The sequence below is a fragment of the Seriola aureovittata genome, chromosome 14 (assembly GCF_021018895.1).
Source record: "Seriola aureovittata isolate HTS-2021-v1 ecotype China chromosome 14, ASM2101889v1, whole genome shotgun sequence".
Lineage (NCBI taxonomy): Eukaryota > Metazoa > Chordata > Actinopteri > Carangiformes > Carangidae > Seriola > Seriola aureovittata.
This window is the reverse complement of record NC_079377.1, coordinates 25,546,224-25,568,011: the sequence shown is the minus strand read 5'-3', so window position 1 is coordinate 25,568,011 and position 21,788 is coordinate 25,546,224. Positions and strand designations below refer to the sequence as shown.

At 44.2% G+C, this 21,788-nt stretch overlaps 1 protein-coding gene across 1 annotated transcript in view; it reads left to right on the top strand.

Annotated features, from left to right (window-relative positions):
* hectd2 (HECT domain containing 2) overlaps positions 1-21,788 on the top strand; it is a 43,315-nt gene that overhangs the window by 6,917 nt on the left and 14,610 nt on the right. The window contains exons 2-14 of the mRNA XM_056395698.1: positions 569-698; positions 5,506-5,644; positions 5,832-5,934; positions 6,128-6,217; positions 6,603-6,667; positions 6,971-7,016; positions 9,150-9,259; positions 11,294-11,442; positions 11,576-11,699; positions 12,699-12,795; positions 12,967-13,074; positions 13,424-13,556; positions 16,724-16,812. Of these exons, the coding sequence (XP_056251673.1) occupies positions 569-698; positions 5,506-5,644; positions 5,832-5,934; positions 6,128-6,217; positions 6,603-6,667; positions 6,971-7,016; positions 9,150-9,259; positions 11,294-11,442; positions 11,576-11,699; positions 12,699-12,795; positions 12,967-13,074; positions 13,424-13,556; positions 16,724-16,812 (1,383 nt within the window). The remainder of the gene's footprint in view (positions 1-568; positions 699-5,505; positions 5,645-5,831; positions 5,935-6,127; positions 6,218-6,602; positions 6,668-6,970; positions 7,017-9,149; positions 9,260-11,293; positions 11,443-11,575; positions 11,700-12,698; positions 12,796-12,966; positions 13,075-13,423; positions 13,557-16,723; positions 16,813-21,788) is intronic.

Genomic DNA, 21,788 nt, shown 5'->3' with positions numbered 1-21,788 from the left:
GTCGCGTTGTTTAAGAGTTTCACTTCAGCTGCAGGTTTGATCCATCAATCATTTCCTCATCTTGTTATATTAATTACTTATTGGAGAATATATTGGCGGATAAATTGCATTTAATTGTAGTGCAGCAAAATTGTGAAATGACATTTTTAAAAACAGCATTTTTATACATATTTTCTGTTTCATTCAACTTTAATGTGTTTATCTTATTTGTTTTTGTGATTATTTCATTTACTGTTCACACAGGTTTAGAATTGGTGACTGTGATCTGCCACGTTGTTTAACTGCAAGATAATCCAATTATAAAGGACAAAGTTTGTATGAGAGGGTCGTGTACAGATGCTTTTCAATTTAAAACAAACAAACAAACAAACAAACAAACAAACGAGTCTGAAGGATTCAGGCCCAAAAAGTAAAGTAGTGTCTGTTTTATTCGTTTTTCACCATCATTTTTATTGATAATATTTGTCACGAGCTGATCACAGTTCAGTTTCTCCAACAAACGAAACACACAAGCAGAAATTCTTCTTCTCTGTTTCCTCACCATGATGATGTCATCTTCCTGCGACAGGGTTTGGGGCGAGGAGCCAAGCAGCCGTTTCCATCTCTGGGCACCTTCATCTCCACACTGAGCCAGCGGAGGGATGCAGGGGGGCGGGGCTTGGCGGGCACCCTGAGCGGCACCCTGGGGCTCAGGCACGGTGAGTTCAGGTTCAGTGTTTTGGGTCGGTCTGGAGCACGCTGCTGCACCAGCATCAGGACAACCACACGAGTTCAGAAAAGTCCTGGAAGAAACTGAGGAATAAATAAAATGATGAAACTGTTCAAAGAAAATAAGATTTTAAGATGTTATATTATTATTTTGCGCAGATTTCTTCCAGGACTTTGGCGGCTCCATGAGAAACTGCTGGCAGCCGAGCGTGGCAGTGAATGTAACAGGAACAGGCTGAATTTTGGTTGGATGTTCTGCCTTCAAAAATAAAATCAATGTTTTATTTTTCCTAAAACCAGATTTAGGAAAAAATGTTGCATGAAATCGTTGTAGAGAAAAAAAAATATTGAAGCAAGTCACGTGAGGTTTTCATCGTTTTTACTGAACCAACATTCACCTTTAACTTGCAGCAGCAGCCGTGTGAATGCTGCTGCGAGCGTGGTGCGTTCACTGTCTGACTGCCTTTGTTCTCTCGGAGAAACCGTGGTCTCCATCTCGTCTGGGATGTAATGATGTGTTACTTCCTCTGTTTACAGTACGCTTGATGTATGTGTTTATGTTGAGCTGCTAGCAACGACGTCGGAGCAGCGAACTCGTGTCTCCAAAGTGGAAGGTTTTCATGAAGAAAAAAAAAGGAAAAGCCGCGGTTCATGTTTTCCAGCTGATGACTTTGCATTTTACAAAATCTCACTGTGCAGAAAGTCACAGGATCACGTGTTTGATTAGAGGGTTTGTTGTGGCGATGCTTCATTCTCTGCCTTTTCACCTTCATGGTTGAAGTAGATTTAAGAGGCGAAATCAATCAGAGATCAATGATTTCAGATTCTGTGTTGACAGATGTTTGAATCTTCTCCCGGCTCGGTTTATTTCACTAAAGAAATGGAGGGAAACCAGGATCATCTGTTCTGGAAAAGGGATGAAAAAAGATGGCGGCGATATTGTTTATTTGTCGTGAGTGCGTCGTGTTGTGACATTAGAGCGAGTGTTGCTTCCCGTCGAAGGCGAAGTTATTTCTGACTGGCGTGAGAACGCAGACCCAGCGGAGCGCTCACCAGCTCGCTTTGTCACCACGGCGACTGATGCCAGAATAATTATGCAAACCTCCGGCCCAAATGAAAACCATATGAAAGCAAAAACACTCAACACACACACACACACACATAAGATGATGAGTGCAGCATTCCTCGGGCCGTTACAGTCGTCCGGCTCGCTGCATAATCACCGCAATTTGCTATTTCACCTGTGAAGTATTACAGCAGGTTTGTACTTCCTGTTAATATTGTCAGAAACGGTTTTTGAGCGAAGAGTCTGACGCGAGCTGGAATCTGTGTGAGTTTCGTTTCAGCTTCAGAAAACACTGGCGTGATGGTTTGTTATGGAATAAGATTCCAAACTTTATTGATGTGGAACACTGGAGCAGGAAACAGTGAAGAAAGTGGAACAGTTAGTTTAAAAATATAATTTACTTACTCTGTTGTCCTTAAAAGCCTTTGGTCTCTTTCTCCTTAAAACTCCAACTTCCTCCTGCTCAAATAAAATCATTAAAGCTCCATGTTTCTTCTTCTTCTGTGTTTTATCTGAAGTGTTGATCCATCAGAAGATATAAAAACCATCTCAGTGTAGTTTTACATCTCCTCTCTCAGGCTTCTCTCTGGAGCTCTAGTAACAACAGGTCGGTGAGCCAATCAGAAGAGAGGAGGCTCTGAGCCTCTCTTCTTTACCTTCAGACTGGAGGGAGCTTTAAACAGCTGAGGTGTGTGTGATGAACATATAGTTACCACAGTGCATTTTTAATTCTGAAGCAAAACAATCGATCATTAAAAGGAAAATAAAGAGGTAACTGCAAATAAAAAACAAATCACATATTAACTTAATCAATCTTATTATAAGCACAAGGAATAATCAACACCTTCCCAAGCACCTGAAATTAAAACCAAGTAGATGCACGTATCAGATTCAAAGTGGCACTTGAGTGTCAGGCTTCATTCAGACTTGGTATTAACATCAGTCTCTACATTTACACTTCTTAAGCTTCCTTGTCACCTCACTTGTGTCTGCGCTGTGATTGGCTCTCCATATGCAGATTAGTCATGCGAGGCCGGTGGAGCTCCTGCCACGTACAGCTGTAGTTAATTAGAGGGACGACTCACCAGCTGTTGCTGCTGCTGCTGCTGCTGCAGCTTCTGCTGCTGCTGTTGCTGCTGCTGCTGCTGCTGCTGCTGCTGCTGCTGCTGTTGCTGCTGCTGCTGCTGGGAGCTGCTGCTGCTGCTGCTGCTGCTGCTGCTGCTGCTGCTGTTGCTGCTGCTGCTGCTGCTGTTGCTGCTGCTGCTGCTGCTGCTGCTGCTGCTGCTGTTGCTGCTGCTGCTGCTGCTGTTGCTGCTGCTGCTGCTGCTGCTGCTGCTGCTGTTGCTGCTGCTGCTGCTGCTGTTGCTGCTGCTGCTGCTGCTGCTGTTGCTGCTGCTGCTGCTGTTGCTGCTGCTGCTGCTGCTGCTGTTGCTGCTGCTGCTGCTGCTGTTGCTGCTGCTGCTGCTGTTGCTGCTGCTGCTGCTGCTGCTGCTGCTGTTGCTGCTGCTGCTGCTGTTGCTGCTGCTGGGAGCTGCTGCTGCTGCTGCTGCTGCTGCTGCTGTTGCTGCTGCTGCTGCTGCTGCTGCTGCTGCTGCTGCTGTTGCTGCTGCTGTTGCTGCTGTTGCTGCTGCTGTTGCTGCTGCTGCTCCCAGTTTCTGTATTGATTTTACACCTGGCTGAGATCTGATCACATACCTTCTGAATGCATTTCCACCTTTATCCACATACAGGTGCATTTGAATGGCAGATTGTGTCACAATAAGTAACCTGAATGAAATACTGAAGGGCCAGTGTTTCAATAAGTGTGAATTGCTTCCTAATTAAAAGGATTTCTTATTACGAAGGTGTTTAATATTTGGTTTCCTCCCACCGTACATGGTTAACGGCTCATCTTCACTGAGGTCTGTCAACTGCTCCGCTCATTAAACCTCAGCAGGAACAATTACATGAATTAATGGACAGCACTAGATGACAAGGACAACGAGGTCGTCCACTTGAACCTCGTCAAAGGACTTCAAAGGCTCCGTTGAAGAAAACTTTGATGAAAGGAAGAAGACGAGGAGGAGGAGGAGGAGGAGGAGGATGTCCTTGGAGGTCTTGACAATGACTCTTCTAATTAAAGGGTGTCATGGCGACGGGCACTTGTTGCTGTCAGGACTAAATTGGGTGACACACAAACTGACGAAGCAGGGGTAATTAGGAAGCAGAGGGTGAGGAGCGGGGGAGGGCAAGGGTGCAAAGATGGAAAGATGTTTTGTCTTCTCCTCGCTCTCGCTTTCGATCAGCTGTTCTTTTCTTCTTCCTGTTGCCCACGAGGTGACCCTATGACCTTCTCTCCAGCGCCACCCTCAGGATGAACGTTGCCACTCTGCTCTTCAAAGGATTCCTGTGATATAAAACCCGATCACAGTGTCATTTATCCGTCTGCGTCGCTTCTGCCTAAACAATGTGTCCACGCCTACACCAGCGAGCACCCACAATGCACCTGGTCAGGTCCGTCTGCTGGTGGCTATTGTTACTGTGGAGACGGAGAACAATAGGAGGCTAATTATAAACAGGGTGAATAGATGTTCAAAAGTGTGGGAGGATGGGTGAAACTGAATGTGTGTGTTTCTGCCTGGCCTCTGTGATTACACACTGATTGGGGTTAATAGCTGTTGTTTGTGTGTGTGTGTGTGTGTGTGTGTGTGTGTGTGTGTGTGTGTGTGTGTGTGTGTGTGTGTGGAAGCAACATCATCAATGACATCCCTTCCTCAGTCTGTCTCTCTTGCCGTCCGTCCTCCTTTTTCTCTTTGTTTACAAACAGAAACAGTAAAAATAATTTCATCGCATTAATCTTCTTTTCCTTTCCATCATTTAAAGCTCGTTTGAGCGTCACATCTGTGATTGGCAGTCATCATTGATTGTTTGATTAATTTATAAATTGTTTTTCCTCTTTCATAAACTTGGCGAACAACTTGGTGCAACATGTTGTCACTGGCAAAATCCCAAAATATACTGACTGCCGCCAGCAGACTGAAATAACATTTAGAAAGTGAAGAAAAAATAGTCAGACTTCATGATTATTATCATGATTGTCATTAAAATTTTGATCCTGCTGAAACTGTATCTCTGTATTTACATCTATAACTTTATCTGTTCCCTGTGTGAGAGCTGATGTAGCTCAGAAAGCGCTGATAGTTGCTGAATCAGGTTTGGTAACAGACGTTCTGGGGTCCTGTCACTTTTCAAAATGAGAGTCCAAACAAAAAACCTTTCAAGACCTATAATTATTCTCTGTGTGAGAGCTGCAATAGCTCAGATGGTTAAGAAGCAGGTTTGCTAACTGAAGTTCTGGGTGTTGTCTGGATCTTTAAATATCTAATTTTGTATTTGTACAAAAAGATATTTTACAGAATAACCTTTCAAGATCTGGTTCAACTCCGGAAGCAGCATCTTAATCCTCTGGACTACATGAAGTCTTGATTATGAGCTGGTTATGGAGCCAGCTGATGTTTTCATCTGAACTCTGTATAATTGTTCTCTGTGTGAGAGCTGCTCTAGCTCTACATTTATTTAAAGAACTTTTTCAATAATTTTTTTTGTACAGATGATTGCAGTTAGTGTGTGAAATATTTCTACCGTTGAGCTTGAGCAGCTCTCGCTTGAGTCTCTAGAGTTGAAATGAAAATCAGCTCCCTGCGCCGAAGGAGACTCGAGTTAACGAGTGGTTTGCCGTCTTTCTCTTCCAGGGAGAGAGCTGCCTCCGATCTGCAGCGATGTTCGTCAGAAGCAGCGCCTCTCCATCGACACTCTGCCTCCAGAGGTCAAAGCTCCGTTCCCCTCTGACCCCATCATCCCCCTGCGCACCAAGACCACCAAGGAGTTTCAGTGAGTGTCCAGTCCCTGAACTGGGACCCGAAAACATTCAAACTCTTACGAGCCTGTCAGCTAAAAAAGTCCAGACAAGAAAACCCAACTCACTTCTGCTTCTCTAAAGAATTGAAAACAAACACTACGTAATGAGCCGGTTCTGGTTTGTGTTTTAAGCATTGTTTATGTGTGTTTGTGTTGCCAGGGAGGACATGGAGCGTGCCGTCCAATCAGGGGACTGGAGGGAGGTCCGAGAGTTTTACCTGACCACTTTCGACTCCTTCATAGAAATCAATGCTGCCTTCAAGGTAGGAACATAAACACACTCACAGTCGTCTCTCAGCAGAATGCCCGTTGTGAGAAAAGTGTTGTAGGTAAATTTCACCAGATGCCGTAACTGTTTTACGATGGGAAGGCAATTTTTCCTCCTTTTTTCTCATGCTCTCTCCTTCCCTTTTCTTTCCTCATTTTCCTCCCTCACTGCTCGCCTCCTTTTCCCAGCGAGAGGCGAACGGGTCATTTAACACCATAGACGACTCGGGAGTCAACGCCAAGTTTGTCAACGCCGTTTACGACGCGCTGCTCAGCACAGTAAGCGTGATTCCACACAACAAGAACTCACCTACCGACACATTCACGCCGTCAAACTGCTTCCTAATCTGTTGACCGTTCGATGCCTTAATGACACATTTCTGGTTGGAGATTTGAACCAGCGACATCAAGTCTGTAACTGAGTTTGTAGAATCATTCTATAAAACGTAATTTAACAATTTTAACAAGTTTTGCCTGGTTCCTTCAGGTCAGTTGACTCAGTGATTTTAAAAAGCAGCCTTGAAACGCTTCGGGTCGTCCTAATAAACACTTGTGTGCTCTCCAGTGACCTTTGTGGTTAAGAAAAGATGAGATAAATGCGATGGCCGGTGTTTTCATCCCGGGTTGTTGATTCAACCTTCTAATTCATCGTGTGTGTGTTCAGCCTCAGGACATCCAGAAGTCGGTGTTGAAAGGGATCATCAACAGCCTGCTGAGGGAGTGGAAAGGGTGAGAAGACTTTATTTACTTTATTAGAATTAAATCGTCCACATTTTATTTTTCCAAACTTTATTTTTTACTTGTATATCTCTTTTATTATTATATGACTGAGAATCATTAGCAACATGGACACGGTTGCTAAACGAGTGATACTCCAGTGTCTTAGGGAATTAATTAGTGAAAGGATTAATGGCGGTATCATCTCTCTCTCTCTCTCTTATAAGCTTTAGCACTAGCTTAGCACAAAGTCAGAGCTAGCCAAACTCAGCTGTGTGCTTTGCCTGACAGGTTCCTGTGTTTTTCTGTCTTCAGGCCTCGGACGAAGGACGACCTGCGAGCGTATTTCATCCTGGTTCAGGTGAGACGGTCCAAGGGACACACAGTGCAGCCGCACTGACCTTTATTTCTCTTCTATCTGGTTTATGGACACGGGCCAATCGCAATATTGACGAGCTGTCTGGAAATGATTGTCCTGTTTATTTTTGAACTTGTGTTGAACAGACACTGTGTTCTCCTGTAGGAAGTAGGTTAAACTGTTGAACTATGTGTTTCAGCTTCCTGATGTACAGTTGCATCAGTAGCACAAACTGCTTCATGCATTTTCTTTGTTTCTGATTATTTTCTGTTATTTTTACACTATATTCTTATTAAGACGTTATGTGTTATTGCACATGTGTCTTATAGGATCCTCTGGTGTTTCATGGTTCCTACTGTAGCTCCTAACTCCTATCTTCTTCTCCCAGAGTGTCTCATGTCGTCTCCTGTCGTCACAGTAAACACAGGATCACACAGGGATCAGGCTTTAGAGAGCTGGTCCTGGTCCTGGTCCTGGTCCTGGTCCTGGTCCTGGTCCTGATCTTGATCCTAAATTATCTGATTATTGTATAATCAGATAATTTAAACTGAATAAAGACCCTTTTTATTCTGTCTTTCCTTTGTTTTTTTCTCTCACACCCTTTTTTCTTCTTCTCCTCTCTTTTTCTTTCATCGTCACTAATCCTCCTCTCTCTCTTTTTCTCATTTCACCCTTGATTTCTGTTTGTGGGTTTTATCCTTGATCTGTCTTTGATCCTGTTTGATCCTATTTTGGATCTCTCTCTCTCTCTCTCTCTCTCTCTCTCTCCTCTCTCTCTCTCTCTCTCTCTCTCTCTCCCTCTCTCTCTCTCTCTCCCTCTCTCTCTCTCTCTCTCTCTCTCCCTCTCTCTCTCTCTCTCCCTCCCTCTCTCTCTCTCTCTCTCATCTCTCTCCCTCTCTCTCTCTCCTTCTCCATCTCTCTCCCTCTCTCTCTCTCTCCCTCTCTCTCTCTCTCTCTCCCTCCCTCTCTCTCTCTCCCTCCCTCTCTCTCTCCTTCTCCATCTCTCTCCCTCTCTCTCTCTCCTTCTCCATCTCTCTCCCTCTCTCTCTCTCTCTCCCTCTCTCTCTCTCTCTCTCTCTCTCATCTCTCTCTCTCCATCTCTCTCTCTCTCCCTCTCTCTCTCTCCCTCTCTCCCTCCTCTCTCTCTCTCTCTCCCTCCTCTCTCTCTCCTTCTCCATCTCTCTCCCTCTCTCTCTCTCTCTCTCCTTCTCCATCTCTCTCCCTCTCTCTCTCTCTCTCCCTCTCTCTCTCTCTCTCTCTCTCTCTCCATCTCTCTCTCTCCATCTCTCTCTCTCTCCCTCTCTCTCTCTCCCTCTCTCCCTCTCTCTCTCTCTCTCTCTCTCTCTCTCTCTCTCTCTCTTCCCGTCTGATTCCCATATATGGTTTTGAGAATTAGAATCAAATAAAGGCAGGAATCTACAGTAGTTCCACTGTGGTTCCATGCTCCATCAACGCACACACACACACCCACCCACGCACGCACGCACGCACACACACACATGCACGTGCACGCGTGCGCACACACACGCACACAAATGCCTGATTTTGTCCCGTTTGACTTTGAGGACTCGCCTCGTCTTCCAACTCTCTGGAGAACACAACCCCACACACACACACACACACACACACACACACACACACACACACACACAGGGAGTGGGTGAGGTCATGTTGGAGTTGAGGACTGTTGGTTTCCTGTCTGATGACGACTCTCCCTCCTTTACAGGCTCCACATTCTGTCTCTCTCTCTGGTAAAACCCTGTAGAGACCGAGTGGATCTCTTTGGGATTATCTCACTTATTAAGTCATTTGTTAGTATATTTTATTGTGTCCAAACATCAGTCCACCGGTCAGAACCTGGCGTTCTCACAGTCACAGTGAGTCATGAAGGAACAGAGGAATAACAACTGTTTGACTGCAGCTTCAGTTCAGACTCAGTTTGTTGTTGGGAAAGTGACAGATTCCTAAAGACTCGAGACTCGGGTCGTTATTAATTTGAGTGTGAGTTAATTAATGTAGTTAAAGAATCATTTTGGTTTATTTGAACTCTGTTCCTGTTTTCTTAGGGGTTTTTTTCATGATGACGTCATAACACAGTGTGTGTGTGTGTGTGTGTGTGTGTGTGTGTGTGTGTAGAACCCCCAGTACTCGAGCACCAGCACTTACGTGATCTACGCTCACCTGCTGAGGCAGATCGCAGCTTTGTCCGAGGCCGACCACCACTTCCTGGTTCACTGGCTTAAAAAGTAAGTGTGTGTGTGTGTGTGTCTGTGTGTGTGTGTGTGTGTGTGTCTGTGTGTGTGTGTGTGTCTGTGTGTGTGTGTGTGTCTGTCTGTGTGTGTGTGTGTCTGTGTGTGTGTGTGTTAATCACTGACTTCTGTGTTTCTCAACCTTTTGTATTGTTTGTTTTCTCTCTGTTTTGGACCCAGAAGTTAAAACCTTTAGCAGCAGCAGGAACTCAAAGGGACGTTTTCTGTATCTTTGTATTTCTCTGGTGTTGTCATCACTGTTGCTCCTCTGGACCGGACTCTGTGCGCAGAGTCGTAGACTGAACAGACCGTGAAGCGTCTGAGAGAATGAGTTGTGGTTGTGTAGGTGGATCCTGTCGGTCTCATCCTCGCTGCAGGTGATTGATTGTGAGACCAGAATGTAAATCTGAAGAGTTTCCATCTCTGGCTGGAGACGTTTTGCTCCGACTCACTTTCTCTTTGCAAATATATGATGTTTCATCTTCTTTATTTTCCACCTTTAATCTGAGGAGGAGGAGGAGGAGTCATGTTTCCATAAATATCCTTAGGCACCACACTGTCCACCACTGTGTGCCAGGTCCTCCCAGTCTGAAATAAGAATTATTACTGGAGCCGGTTCAGGCTGGATGTATTGATCAGCCTCAGAGAGCTGCGTATCAGATCTCCATACGTTTGGATTTCTGATTCATATCTATGTTTGGCATCCAGCTCTGAAATCTGTCACGAGTTGGAATCAAATGCTGGATGAGATTCTTTGTTTTGATTACTCACTGATTATATTTTTCTCCATGAGCCACAATTCTGTGAAATTTAAAGGTCCCATATTTAATAAAATGAGATTTCCATGTTCAGGGACTCTGAGCTGATTTGTTGCTGAAACTCACTTTAACTTATATGGAGGCAGATAAAGAAATATATGAGGATCCAAAGAGGCTGTAACGTGGCTTGTTGCACAACTTATAGTCAGAAGTACATGTACTGTATTATGAGTTAAAGCTCCTCCAGTGTAAAGGTCTGTGTCCATGTGTAGTGTGATTATAGATCAGCTCTAGCTTCTATATTAATACTGTGAAAGTATCAAAGCCTCAGTCCACAGAGAAATGCACACAGCCTGTATTCAGAAACTGAGCCTTAAAACCAGCCGTCAGGACTTCTGGAACTTTGTGATGTCACAACAAAGCAGTCACCAAGCCCCGCCCACCTGGACCCACCATCCAAACCTTGCAGGATTTGGTTTCTCTCAGTGTTTTTACCTGGAGTCTGTTATATTTATTATTGGATCATTGTTGTAACTAGAGCTCCAGAAAGAAGCCTGAGAGAGGAGATGTAAAACTACACTGAGATGGTTTTTAAATCTAAAACTTCAAATAAAAAGTATGAAATATGGGACCTTTAAACTTTAAGACAAATGAAACTTGATTCATATCTGCAGTAAAATGAAATTTGGATTCAAAGAATACGCAGCCTCTTAAAACAGAGGACGTATTGTTTGCTGCTTTTCATTTCTGTTTTCATGGCAGGCTGAAAAGAAAAGAGAGAAAGACTCCTTTGTGTGTTTTAAGCAACAACAGAGACTCGATCTGTGACAGAGACTCAGAGAGACGAGCGTCTTTAAACCATCGTCCAGCGTTTTCCCTCTCTGCGTCTCCGTGTTAATTTATCTTATTCTCACATTAAACATTTCTCCACCTCGTCAGATCCCGGAGCTCGCAGATGTGGAGCAGCTCCCGAACGTCTCTGTCTCAGCCTGAATTAGAAAAGCGGAGGAATTCGTGCTGATGTTTGTGGTGATGATTTACAAGCGAGCTGCTTCAAATTACAAGTTCTATTTAGTTCTGCTCAAACCGTTTCTGCATCCAGCGCCGCCGTTTCCTCCCCCTTCACGTGTGAGGCTCTATTTCTGTGCATATGTATATTTCAGGGTATGTGCAGGTTTCACTGCCAAGCTTTTGATGTGAACCAGTATTAACTGTGTGTGTGTGTGTGTGTGTGTGTGTGTGTGTGTGTGTGTGTGTGTGTGTGTGTTGTCAGGCTGTCAGCACGGCGCTTCAGGCAGCTGGTAGAGCGCCTCCTGCAGTTCATCTCCACCCGTCTGTTTCCTGCAGAACCAGACGAACTTCCTCCTCTCGCCAAGTGCTCCTGGTGGATTCCCTCCGCCACCAAAGTGCTCAGCCTCTTCAGTGAGTCACACACACACACACACACACACACACACACACACACACACACACACACCTTACCCACGTAGTACAATATTATTTAGTTTGATTTGTTTGTTTTATTCGACGTTCTCTCTTGGGCTCCTCCCCTCAGACGCAGCCAACAGCGTCTCCTCTCCTCCCATCATGCCTTTCACCGACTTCTACAACATCACTCTTGAGCACATCGACTTCATGGAGGAGTACAGGACCTGGCAGAACTACGGCAACTCAAACAGGTCAGACGACCGCCCCGTCTCTCTCTCCCTGTCCAGTGTCTCCGTCAGTCTGACGGAAATATTCTCTGATTTTTAGGAGGAAAAAAAGTTGTTTTTCCACTTGTGAACAAAGTTAGGTTTCAACTAACTTCAGAGAAATTACCCAGTGTTCTTTGAGACCTCTCTGCAGAGCAGCAAAGTGGGAGGGGTTATATCAGGTGTCCTGGCAACAAGGTGAGGTGACAGTTGGAGGATTTAACAGGATAAAACAGAGACTTTCTTTCCTGTTCTGGTTGATCAATAATCCAAATCAGAGAAAAGCAACATTTTAGATGAATATCTGGTTTTATCAACTAAAATGAATCAATTAATCATTTCAGCTCTAAACAATAAGAACAAGAAGTTTGTTTCAGTCGAGCTGTCACGATATCAGACTTTCACTTCATCATTATCGTGATCACTTTATTTACATTATTAAAGAGCTGAACAGTGACTTTGCTCTCGCCTGCTAATGAGGACCAGCAATGCTAACAGATGTTACAACACATTAGCTTGACTAGGCTCCACCCACGTCTTGAGGTTGAGGTTAACGTCGCGTGAAGCCGGCGGGAGTTTCTCCTCCTGAGCGCGGACGAGGTAACGTTCCCTCCACAGCCGTGGAAACGCTCTCAGAAGCCGTGAAGTCTGTTTCACGCCGCGTCACAGCTCGTTAGCGTCCGATAAAGGAAACGGATCCAGAGTTTACAGTTCAAACGAGCGGCATGAAAAGTTCCTGGAGGCTGTGGCCGGGGATTCTGCTTCATTCTGGGTTTGGACGGTTCAGATTTCAGAACCTGCTCGTTCCTGTGAAGCATATCATTTTAAAAACACTTGAGAGTTGGTGAGGAATGAAGTCTCTTTTTGTTCTGCTGACTTTAAAGAAAATATGTTTTTGTAACTGATGGCAGCAAAACAGATAAAAAAAAAAAAAACCTTTTCAGGGTTATTAACTTTTCATATTTCGTCTCTTTCATCTCTCAGATTTTCCTTCTGTCAGTTTCCCTTCATCCTCTCAACGGTGGTGAAGAAAGCCATCATCCAGAAAGACTCCGAGCAGCAGATGATCAGTCAGGCCAGGGTGAGACACACACACACACACACACACACACACACACACACACACACTTATCTCCAAGCCCCTCCCCTAACCATAACCCAGCCTTAACTCTTAAACAGCCCGCTGATGAACTGAGGACCAATCGAACATAACAAGCATCAGACCTGAAATATGTGTGTTTGTGTTTTACAGCAAAGCCTGGTCAGTAAAGTTTCTCGCAGGCAGAGAGTGGACATGAACCTTCTGTTCCTCAACATCAAAGTACGACGAGCGCAGCTCCTCAGCGACTCACTGGATGAGGTCAGTGCACGAACACAACCTTCCCCTCACTGCATCCACGACCCCCACATGTCCCCTGGTGTTCCCTGAATGCCTCACCTGCAGGCTATCAGTAGACGCTACAGTTTACAGATGTCCTTTCAACGCCTCGCACTATCAGTGGACGCTAGAATTTACAGACATCCCCTAAAGCACTGAGATGCATGTTGTTAGCAGACGCTACAGTTTACAGATGTTCCCTAAATGCCTCACCAGCTGACTATCGGTAGATATTAGACGGAACATAACGACATAAAACAGTAATCTTACATGTAATCTGGTTATTAATCTGGTGAATCTTATTAATTAGTCTTGACTCCTCCCCCTCCAGCTGACGAGGAAGCGGTGCGACCTGAAGAAGAAGCTGCGGGTGACGTTTGTCGGGGAGGCGGGGCTAGACATGGGCGGCCTGACGAAGGAGTGGTTCCTGCTGCTGGTGCGACAGATCTTCCACACAGACTACGGTGAGACTCACTTCAAATTCCCAGAATTCAAAGCCCCGTTATACGATACAGCGCGAGCCATCAGCTCACCTACGGTCTGAGCCGAGGCCGTTTTTACTGAACTATAAACTACGTCCATGAAACGGCCTCGATCGAGCGTGAATGACGAGAGCGGAAAATCTGAGGCCGACAACAACAACAGGAATCTGGTAAAAACCTGAGAGATGCAAAGTCGGAGGAAAGTGAAGCCGTATTTTATTGAAAACAAGCGGAAAGAAAATCAGATTTTTTTATTGGATAGAGATGAAGTTTTTTATTAGATGGAGTCTCGGTGGACGAAGTGCAGCAGGAATCGGTGTCAGATGGCTGAGGAAAGTGGTCAGTGTTGGTTTTGGATACTGACTTCAGATCAGAGCAGTTCTCACTGTGACTTCTCCTCCGTCTCCTCTCCTCTCGTTACCGACGGCTGGACTCAGATTTCCTCTCTCTCTCTCTCTGGGTCACTTCTTCTCAGTCGTTCTCCTCCTGAAGCGACTCCCGATGAGTTCGTATCCTGCAGGCGAGTGACCGTAGTCTGTGAGAGAAGATGGACGTCGCCTCTGTGACGTCACCCGCAGGTTTCTGAAGCTCGGAGTGAGCTGCTCCCCTGTCGCCGTCTTGGCAGCGCCTGTAAACAGCTGCTGCAGTTTCTATCAAATGGAAGGAGGAAACTATTTTCAGCAGCAGATTAATCCACCTTTCGTGCTCTAGTGAGGATTTCTGAGTCAGAATAAACCGCAAACATAAACTTTATTTAAACAGCAGGAGGAGCAATAACATTAGCAAACAAAAAAAAGAAAATTAATGATAAAAAAAACTGATAAAATACAATTTAGAACATTATTTTAATAAAATAAGTGAATAAAATAAAGTGATTAATGACTGAAAACCATATTTAATGAATGCCAGGCTGAAGAGGAACGTTTTGAGTTTACAGCTAAAAATGTGAACAGTTGCTCATTTTGTTTTTGGACAGTAATGGCGTCTAATGCATCAGACTTCCACTCACACAATCATTTCTCTGTCTGTTGGGATCTTTTTTATTGTTTCTTGACAATAAGAATCTGAGCAGCAGCCGAACCGCCTGATTTAACGAGCTGGTCGCACATTCCAGTGGTGATTTAACCAGTGTGTTCACCACTTTGAAACTGGTGGCTCCAGATGTCGGAGTGTTTTCTGTTTTTCATATTTGGTCGATTGAATCAAGAGAAATAAATTCAGCAGCGTTCTGAGGCTCCGAGGAGTCGACTCGAATCCAGTTTGAATGTAGGTGAAATGTGAGCGAACTTTCTGTCCTTGTTTCCATCACTGTCGCTCCAATGTTTCCTTTAACCACAAGAAACACTCATGTGAGGATTAAAACCGAACTTCAATATTGATGTAGAAATTTCTCCAAGATTTTGCTGCAGTTTCGATTCAACGCCGTCGTTCAGTTCACTGGAATTTGCATAAAAAAATCCTTCAATGGAAACGAAGCAAAAGTCTGTCTGTGCATCTGCGTCCTCTCTCTCTCTCTCTCTCTGTCTCTCTGTCTCTCTCTCTCTGTCTCTCTCTCTCTCTCTGTCTCTCTCCCTCTCTCTCTCTCTCTCTCTCTCCTCTGGTCGGTTGTTCTTTCCATCGTCTCTCCATCTTTCCGCGGTCGTCTGTGTTTTCGGTGCCAGGGAACGTCGGCCCAGAGCAACACACTCAACGAAAGCTGTGTTCCCCTCATTAGCAGCGCAGGGAAAGCCCCAGCTCTGCTTCACACACACACACACACACACACACACACACACACACACACACACTCGCAGGTGTACACACACACACACACACACACAGGCTCTTTTATGTGTGAAGCGGTGTCAGTTTCTGGTGTTCAGAGATGTGAGCGGTCCAGATGTGTCTCGGCTCAGAACAGACGGCTGCTGTTTCTCAGTCTGAGCGGAGAACGCTTCACTGTTCTCTTCAGTTTGTTCTATTTAAAAACCTGCTCATTATCCTGTTTCTATTTTTGTTATTTTTTTTATTTTATCACTGACACTGGAAGACGTCGACTCTGGGCATGAAGAGAATCAGGGCCGAGTATCGCCACTGATTTCCTGAATCGATTCATTTCTGATTCACGACGTCCTGATTCAGTTTGAATATAATAAAATATTAGTGTTTATATTTAAAGCTCCATGTTTCTTCTTCTTCTGTGTTTTATTTGAAGTGTTGATCCATAAGAAGATATAAAAACCATCTCAGTGTAGTTTTACATCTCCTCTCTCAGGCTTCTCTCTGGAGCTCTAGTAACAACAGGTCGCTGAGCCAATCAGAAGAGAGGAGGCTCTGAGCCTCTCTTCTGATTAGCTGACTGTTTTCTGAGTGATCCAATAAAAATAAAGCAGATTTCAGGTAAAAACACTCAGAGAAACCAAATCCTGCAAGGTTTGGATGGTGGGTCCAGGTGGGCGGGGCTTGGTGACTGCTTTGTTGTGACATCACAAAGTTCCAGAAGTCCTGACGGCTGGTTTTAAGGCTCAGTTTCTGAATACAGGCTGTGTGCATTTCTCTGTGGACTGAGGCTTTGATACTTTCACAGTATTAATATAGAAGCTAGAGCTGATCTATAATCACACTACACATGGACACAGACCTTTACACTGGAGGAGCTTTAATGTGAAATGCAGCCACACATCTGCCTTCAGTGGAGCAGCGTCGGCCATGTTTTTGTCTCCCATGTGACCAGATCTCGTCACGTGAGAATAACAGGGAGACGTATAGAAATATAAACAATAGATCTCTGGATTTTAATAACTGATATCAGATTATTCGATTTTTTAGTAATTCTTCTTTTTCTCTCTTTAATTAAATGTAATTTATAATATTGGTATTTCTGTCCTTCCTCCATTTGTTTTATTTTTCTTTTTTTTCTTTGTGTCTTTGATTTATGCTTTTCTTCTTTCCCTCCTCTCTCTGTTTATTTTGTCTTTCCATCTGTCCTTCATGTCCTTCTTCTTTCTTCCTTCCTTCCATAAGGTTTGTTTCTCTCTTCCCTCCTTTCATTCATCCTTTTGTTTCCTCCTCCCTTGCATCCTTGCCTCCTTTCCTCCCTTCCTTCTCTCTGTCATCCCTCAGGAATGTGAGGAATCTAATCCTGGGTGATGTTTCTGTTCATGTTTCAGGGATGTTCACCTACATGAAGGACTCGCGCTGCCATTGGTTCAGCAGTTGGAAGTGTGACAACTACTCTGAGTTCCAGTTGGTCGGGACTGTATCCTTCATCAAACCGACAGCAGCGAGGAACTCTAATGAATCTCTGTTGTTCAACCAGTTCCTGTCGCTGTGTTTATTGGTCCGAGTCTTTTAGAGTCTGTGGCTTTAATTTAAACATGAAGGCGTCGTTGTTTTAATGTTTATCTGTTTATAATAATATAATAACTCGGTGTGATGGCGTCAGACTGGGTTCAATAAGAGGAGAATGAGCTTTGGGACATGTAACCGAGGTTTTACATTTAGTCTGTCTGTGGAGTCGTCAACTTTTCTTCCATGAGCAGCAGCTCGTTTCGCACAAACAGACCACGTTAGCATTTTAATGCTCTTTCATTAAATTCATTATATTCATATTTCTTCAGCGGTTTGTCTCTGTGGTGTTTTGTGGATCACACACAAACACAAACAGACACTCTGCTATTTTTCCCTCCTCCTTCTTCTTCTTCTTCTCATATTCCAGACAGATGCTCTGAATGAAAACATCTCAAGCTAAAGAATATAAAGTAAAATAAAAGTCTTTTTGTTTTAAATATTGAGTTTGACTGTTAGCAGCCGCCGCGCTGACAGAATACAGATGTTTGGTCGAACTAGCGAACGCCACTCACTGACTGTGTGTTTGTCGGCTTGGACTCAGACTGATCTCAAATCAGCTGTTTCTGCTTTACTGTTTCTCTGCTCATGGACAGTATCAACATACTGATAATAATCACTGTGCACAGATCTGGGATCTGCCGCTCTCTGCAGAGAACATGTCCGGGCTTTTTTCCAGCAGCTTTGTCTCCAAGAAGTGATCTTTATATTCTGCTGATTTCCAGCCTCAGTTATATTCATTTTTTCTATTGAGATAAGTGCGTTGTTTGTGCGCTGCTCAGCGGCCTGGCAGGCTGCAGGACCTGCAGGTGGGTGGCTTTATGTTTCTTTTAACCTGTGTCGGATCAGCAGCGTTCTTCTTCTTCATTTCTTAGGAACAGAGTTCAGCAGCGTACGGAGGGATCAGGGTGGTCAGGTGGACAGGAAGCTAACATGCTAACGTGCTAATGTGCTGTGATTAGTGTTAATTGTTCACTTGCTCGGATGTGTCCTCGGCTCCTTTTCCACTGGTTAAAAGAGAAAACGCTATGACCCGCTGACACCAGGCTCTGTCGTCATGGAAAAGGGAACAATCAGCGTTCAGTCCCGGGTCACATGACTCAGCAGTGACGTAAACACAACACCCGGGAGAACAGGCGGATTTTAGATGATAGATACTTTATTTATCCCCTCGGGGAAATTCATGTGTCCATTAGCTCATTGGTAATAATAATAATAATAACAGTTAATAATAAATAATAAACAATAATAATTCAATCAGTCCATTTCCTTTGGCTCAGGTGTTGTAATGCCTGATGGCCTTTTCCGTCTTTCAGAGCACACACACTGTAAACACACCTGTCACCTGTCCAGGTGTGTGTGTGTGTGTGTGTGTGTGTCTGTGTGTGTGTGTGTGTGTGTGTGTGTGTGTGTGTGTGTCTGTCTGTGGTATAAAAGGAGTCAATCACTTTTTTTGTGGTTTTACTCACGTTGAAAAAAACCTGCTTATACCTGCTAATGTTGGTGGGAAAATGGTTTATGTTTCCACTAACAGTGTTTGTTTTTATTTGTTTGTTTGTTTGTTTGTTTGTCAGTATGATCACACTAAGTGATACTCACCAAACTCAATGGAAGGATGGGGGAGGGGCAAGAGAAGAACTCATTAGATATCAGGACAGATCCGGATCATCTAGTATAAATTGTTTCCTCTGGAGTCTGGTGCGTGTTGTTGGACCTCGGTCTCGGCGGAGGTCTGCGCTCTCCGACACGACTTCTGATCGATGTTATTGATTTATTATTTGTCTCATACAGAATGATGCGTTTGTGTGAAACACGATTTTCACGTTAGCAGTCTCTGCTGTTTGTAAAATGCACTTCAGGACAATGTGCATGTGTGTATATGTCTGCCTGTGTGTGTGTGTGTGTGTGTGTGTGTGTGTGTGTGTGTGTGTGTGCGTGTGCGTGTGTGTGTGCGTGCGTGCGTGCGTGCATGCGTGCGTGTGTGTGTGTGTGTGTGTGTGTGCGACTAAAGAACAATCCAGCAATTTAGCCTTAGTTACTAGCCAGCTGGGAACTGTCAAAAGGTTATATAACCTAATAGCTGCCTGTTCCTTGCCAGGTTATTTTGTATGTGTGTGTGTGTGTGTGTGTGTGTGTGTGTGTGTGTGTGTGTGTGTGTGTGTGTGTGTGTGTGTGTGTGTGTGTGCGTGCGTGCGTGTGTGTTTGGTTTAGAACAGTGAGCGAGCAAGGAAAAAAAGTCAGATGGAGAAAACAAGACAGCGAAAAAGAAACGAAAAGGTAGGACGTGTGTGTGTGTGTGTGTGTGTGTGTGTGTGTGTGTGTGTGTGTGTGTGTGTGTGTGTGTGTGTGTGTGTGTGTGTGTGCGCGCTCCTGGGTGTTCCATGCATGTTCGCCATGTGTGCTTTTGCTAAGAGCTAATTTATCAATCTCCCTCGTTCCTGTTTGGTTGTCATGGCAGCGTTGCGTCACTATGGAGATGGAGCTGCGGCGAGGAAGAGGAGGAGGAGGAAGAGGAGGAGGAGGCCGGAGAGAAAATGTTCTAACAGGGAAAGAGTGAAAGCAGCAGAGCGAGACAGATAAATGAAAAACAGAGGGAGGTGTAGAACGGAAAGACGGCGGACAAACAGATGTTTACACAAAGGAACAAACACAGATGAGAAAACAGGAAGTAGAGAGACAAAGTGAGACAGGAAGTAGCGAGATGAGAGGGACTCCTGCGATGGAAGCTACAGGTTGGCTGTGTGGGACTTTGATTAAACACAAATGAATTTAGGAATAAGAAACATCAGTTTCCCGACATCAGACGGTAAAGAGCAGAACTGAAAGAAGCTTCGCTAACCTGGAATAAAAGAGTCATGAACGCAACGTAAAAAGGTTAAAAAAAAACACATTTCCCAAACAGAATCATATTTAGTCAAATTAATAAAAACCAGCTTCCAGATACTGAACCTGCTGCTTTTAGGACCCAGGGCAGTTTTTAGGGCCCTGCTTTGTTTGGTGATGCAGCTCTCAAACACCAAACCATCCAAACCATCAGTCGAGGGAAGTTTTTGCCAAGGCTGAACAATTGAGGAAAATTAGATAATTGAGAGGTAACCACCTGGAGATAATAATAATCACCTGAATATCTACATGTGCTCCTTTTTTCATACGTCTCAATCTTTGTGAAAGCTGCACAAGCCGAGCATGGTTTACATGTGAGGGAAGTAAATAAGATCTGGGTATAAGAGTTTTGGAGAATCCGGCACATGTAAACATCTTATTCTGGTTAGCTAGTGCACATGACAACACAGAAGGGCTTTATAGGGCAACATCTCAGTTTTACCTGAGATCACCTGACAGGTTAAAATAATCAATCATTATCGGATAAACTGATTGTTAATGTCTTTTTAAAGCTCCATATTTTCTTCTTCTTCTGTGTTTTATTTGAAGTGTTGATCCATCAGAAGATATAAAAACCATCTCAGTGTAGTTTTACATCTCCTCTCTCAGGCTTCTCTCTGCAGCTCTAGTAACAACAGGTCTGTGAGCCAATCAGAAGAGAGGAGGCTCTGAGCCTCTCTTCTGATTGGCTGACTGTTTTCTGAGTGATCCAATAAAAATAAAGCAGATTTCAGGTAAAAACACTCAGAGAAACCAAATCCTGCAAGGTTTGGATGGTGGGTCCAGGTGGGCGGGGCTTGGTGACTGCTTTGTTGTGACATCACAAAGTTCCAGAAGCCCTGACGGCTGGTTTTAAGGCTCAGTTTCTGAATACAGGCTGTGTGCATTTCTCTGTGGACTGAGGCTTTGATACTTTCACAGTATTAATACAGAAGCTAGAGCTGATCTATAATCACACTACACATGGACACACACCTTTACACTGGAGGAGCTTTAAGATCTTTATATTAGTTGTTTTCAGGGTTTTTCACCAATGAAGCAACATGAAGTTTAAGAACCAGTCTGTCACACAGAAGGAAGTGGGTAGAAAAGAGAGAGAGAGATTGATTCATGTCTGTCCCATAAAGTGAAGATATATAAACGAGGGCCTCCAAATGCTTTCTGTTGCACTCCCTTTGATATCTGTGTGTGTGTGTGTGTGTGTGTGTGTGTGTGTGTGTGTGTGTGTGTGTGTGTGTGTGACTTCTTAATGACCTTAATGGTCGTGGTAATTGTACAGTTTATGTTTATTTTCATGTCGATGCTTTTGAGTGTGTATAGGTGTGTGTGTGGTGTGTGTGTGTGTGGAAAAGGATTTATTTGTGTGTGTTACTTACGCACAAACCTACATTCAACCTACACATACAATTACACCACATATGGTCACCACATGTGGCAGCTGAGAGCACTTTGTGTGTGTGTGTGTGTGTGTGTGTGTGTGTGTGTTTCATGCCGCCGCCCTTTGGACGTAAATGGAAAAAAAATTGCAGGTGGATGGGACATTCAGTACATGAACTCGCCGTCGCCTGGCCACACACACACACACACACACACACACACAAACACACACACACACACACACACACACACTGAAATTACACAATGAAGTCATTCATCTACATTACACTCATTCTGCCATAAAAGAAAAAAGACTGGCTGGTCTTTTTGAGTTCACGTACATGCACACACACACACACACACACACACACACACACACTCTCTCTCTCTCTCTCTCACACACACACACACACACAGTGGCTCAGCAGTCTGTCGAATGAAACCTGAGGTCTACGTTAGCTGCGTTAGCTACGTTAGCTGCGTTAGCTACGTTAGCTATGTTAGCATTGTAATTGTCCATGTACGTTGGATTTCCAGCTCCATGTTTGCGTGAAGAAGCTGTGTTAGCTTCTGTTCTTCCAGCTTTGAGTCACTTTGTGTTTTCACTTTTATTTCAGATCTGAATCA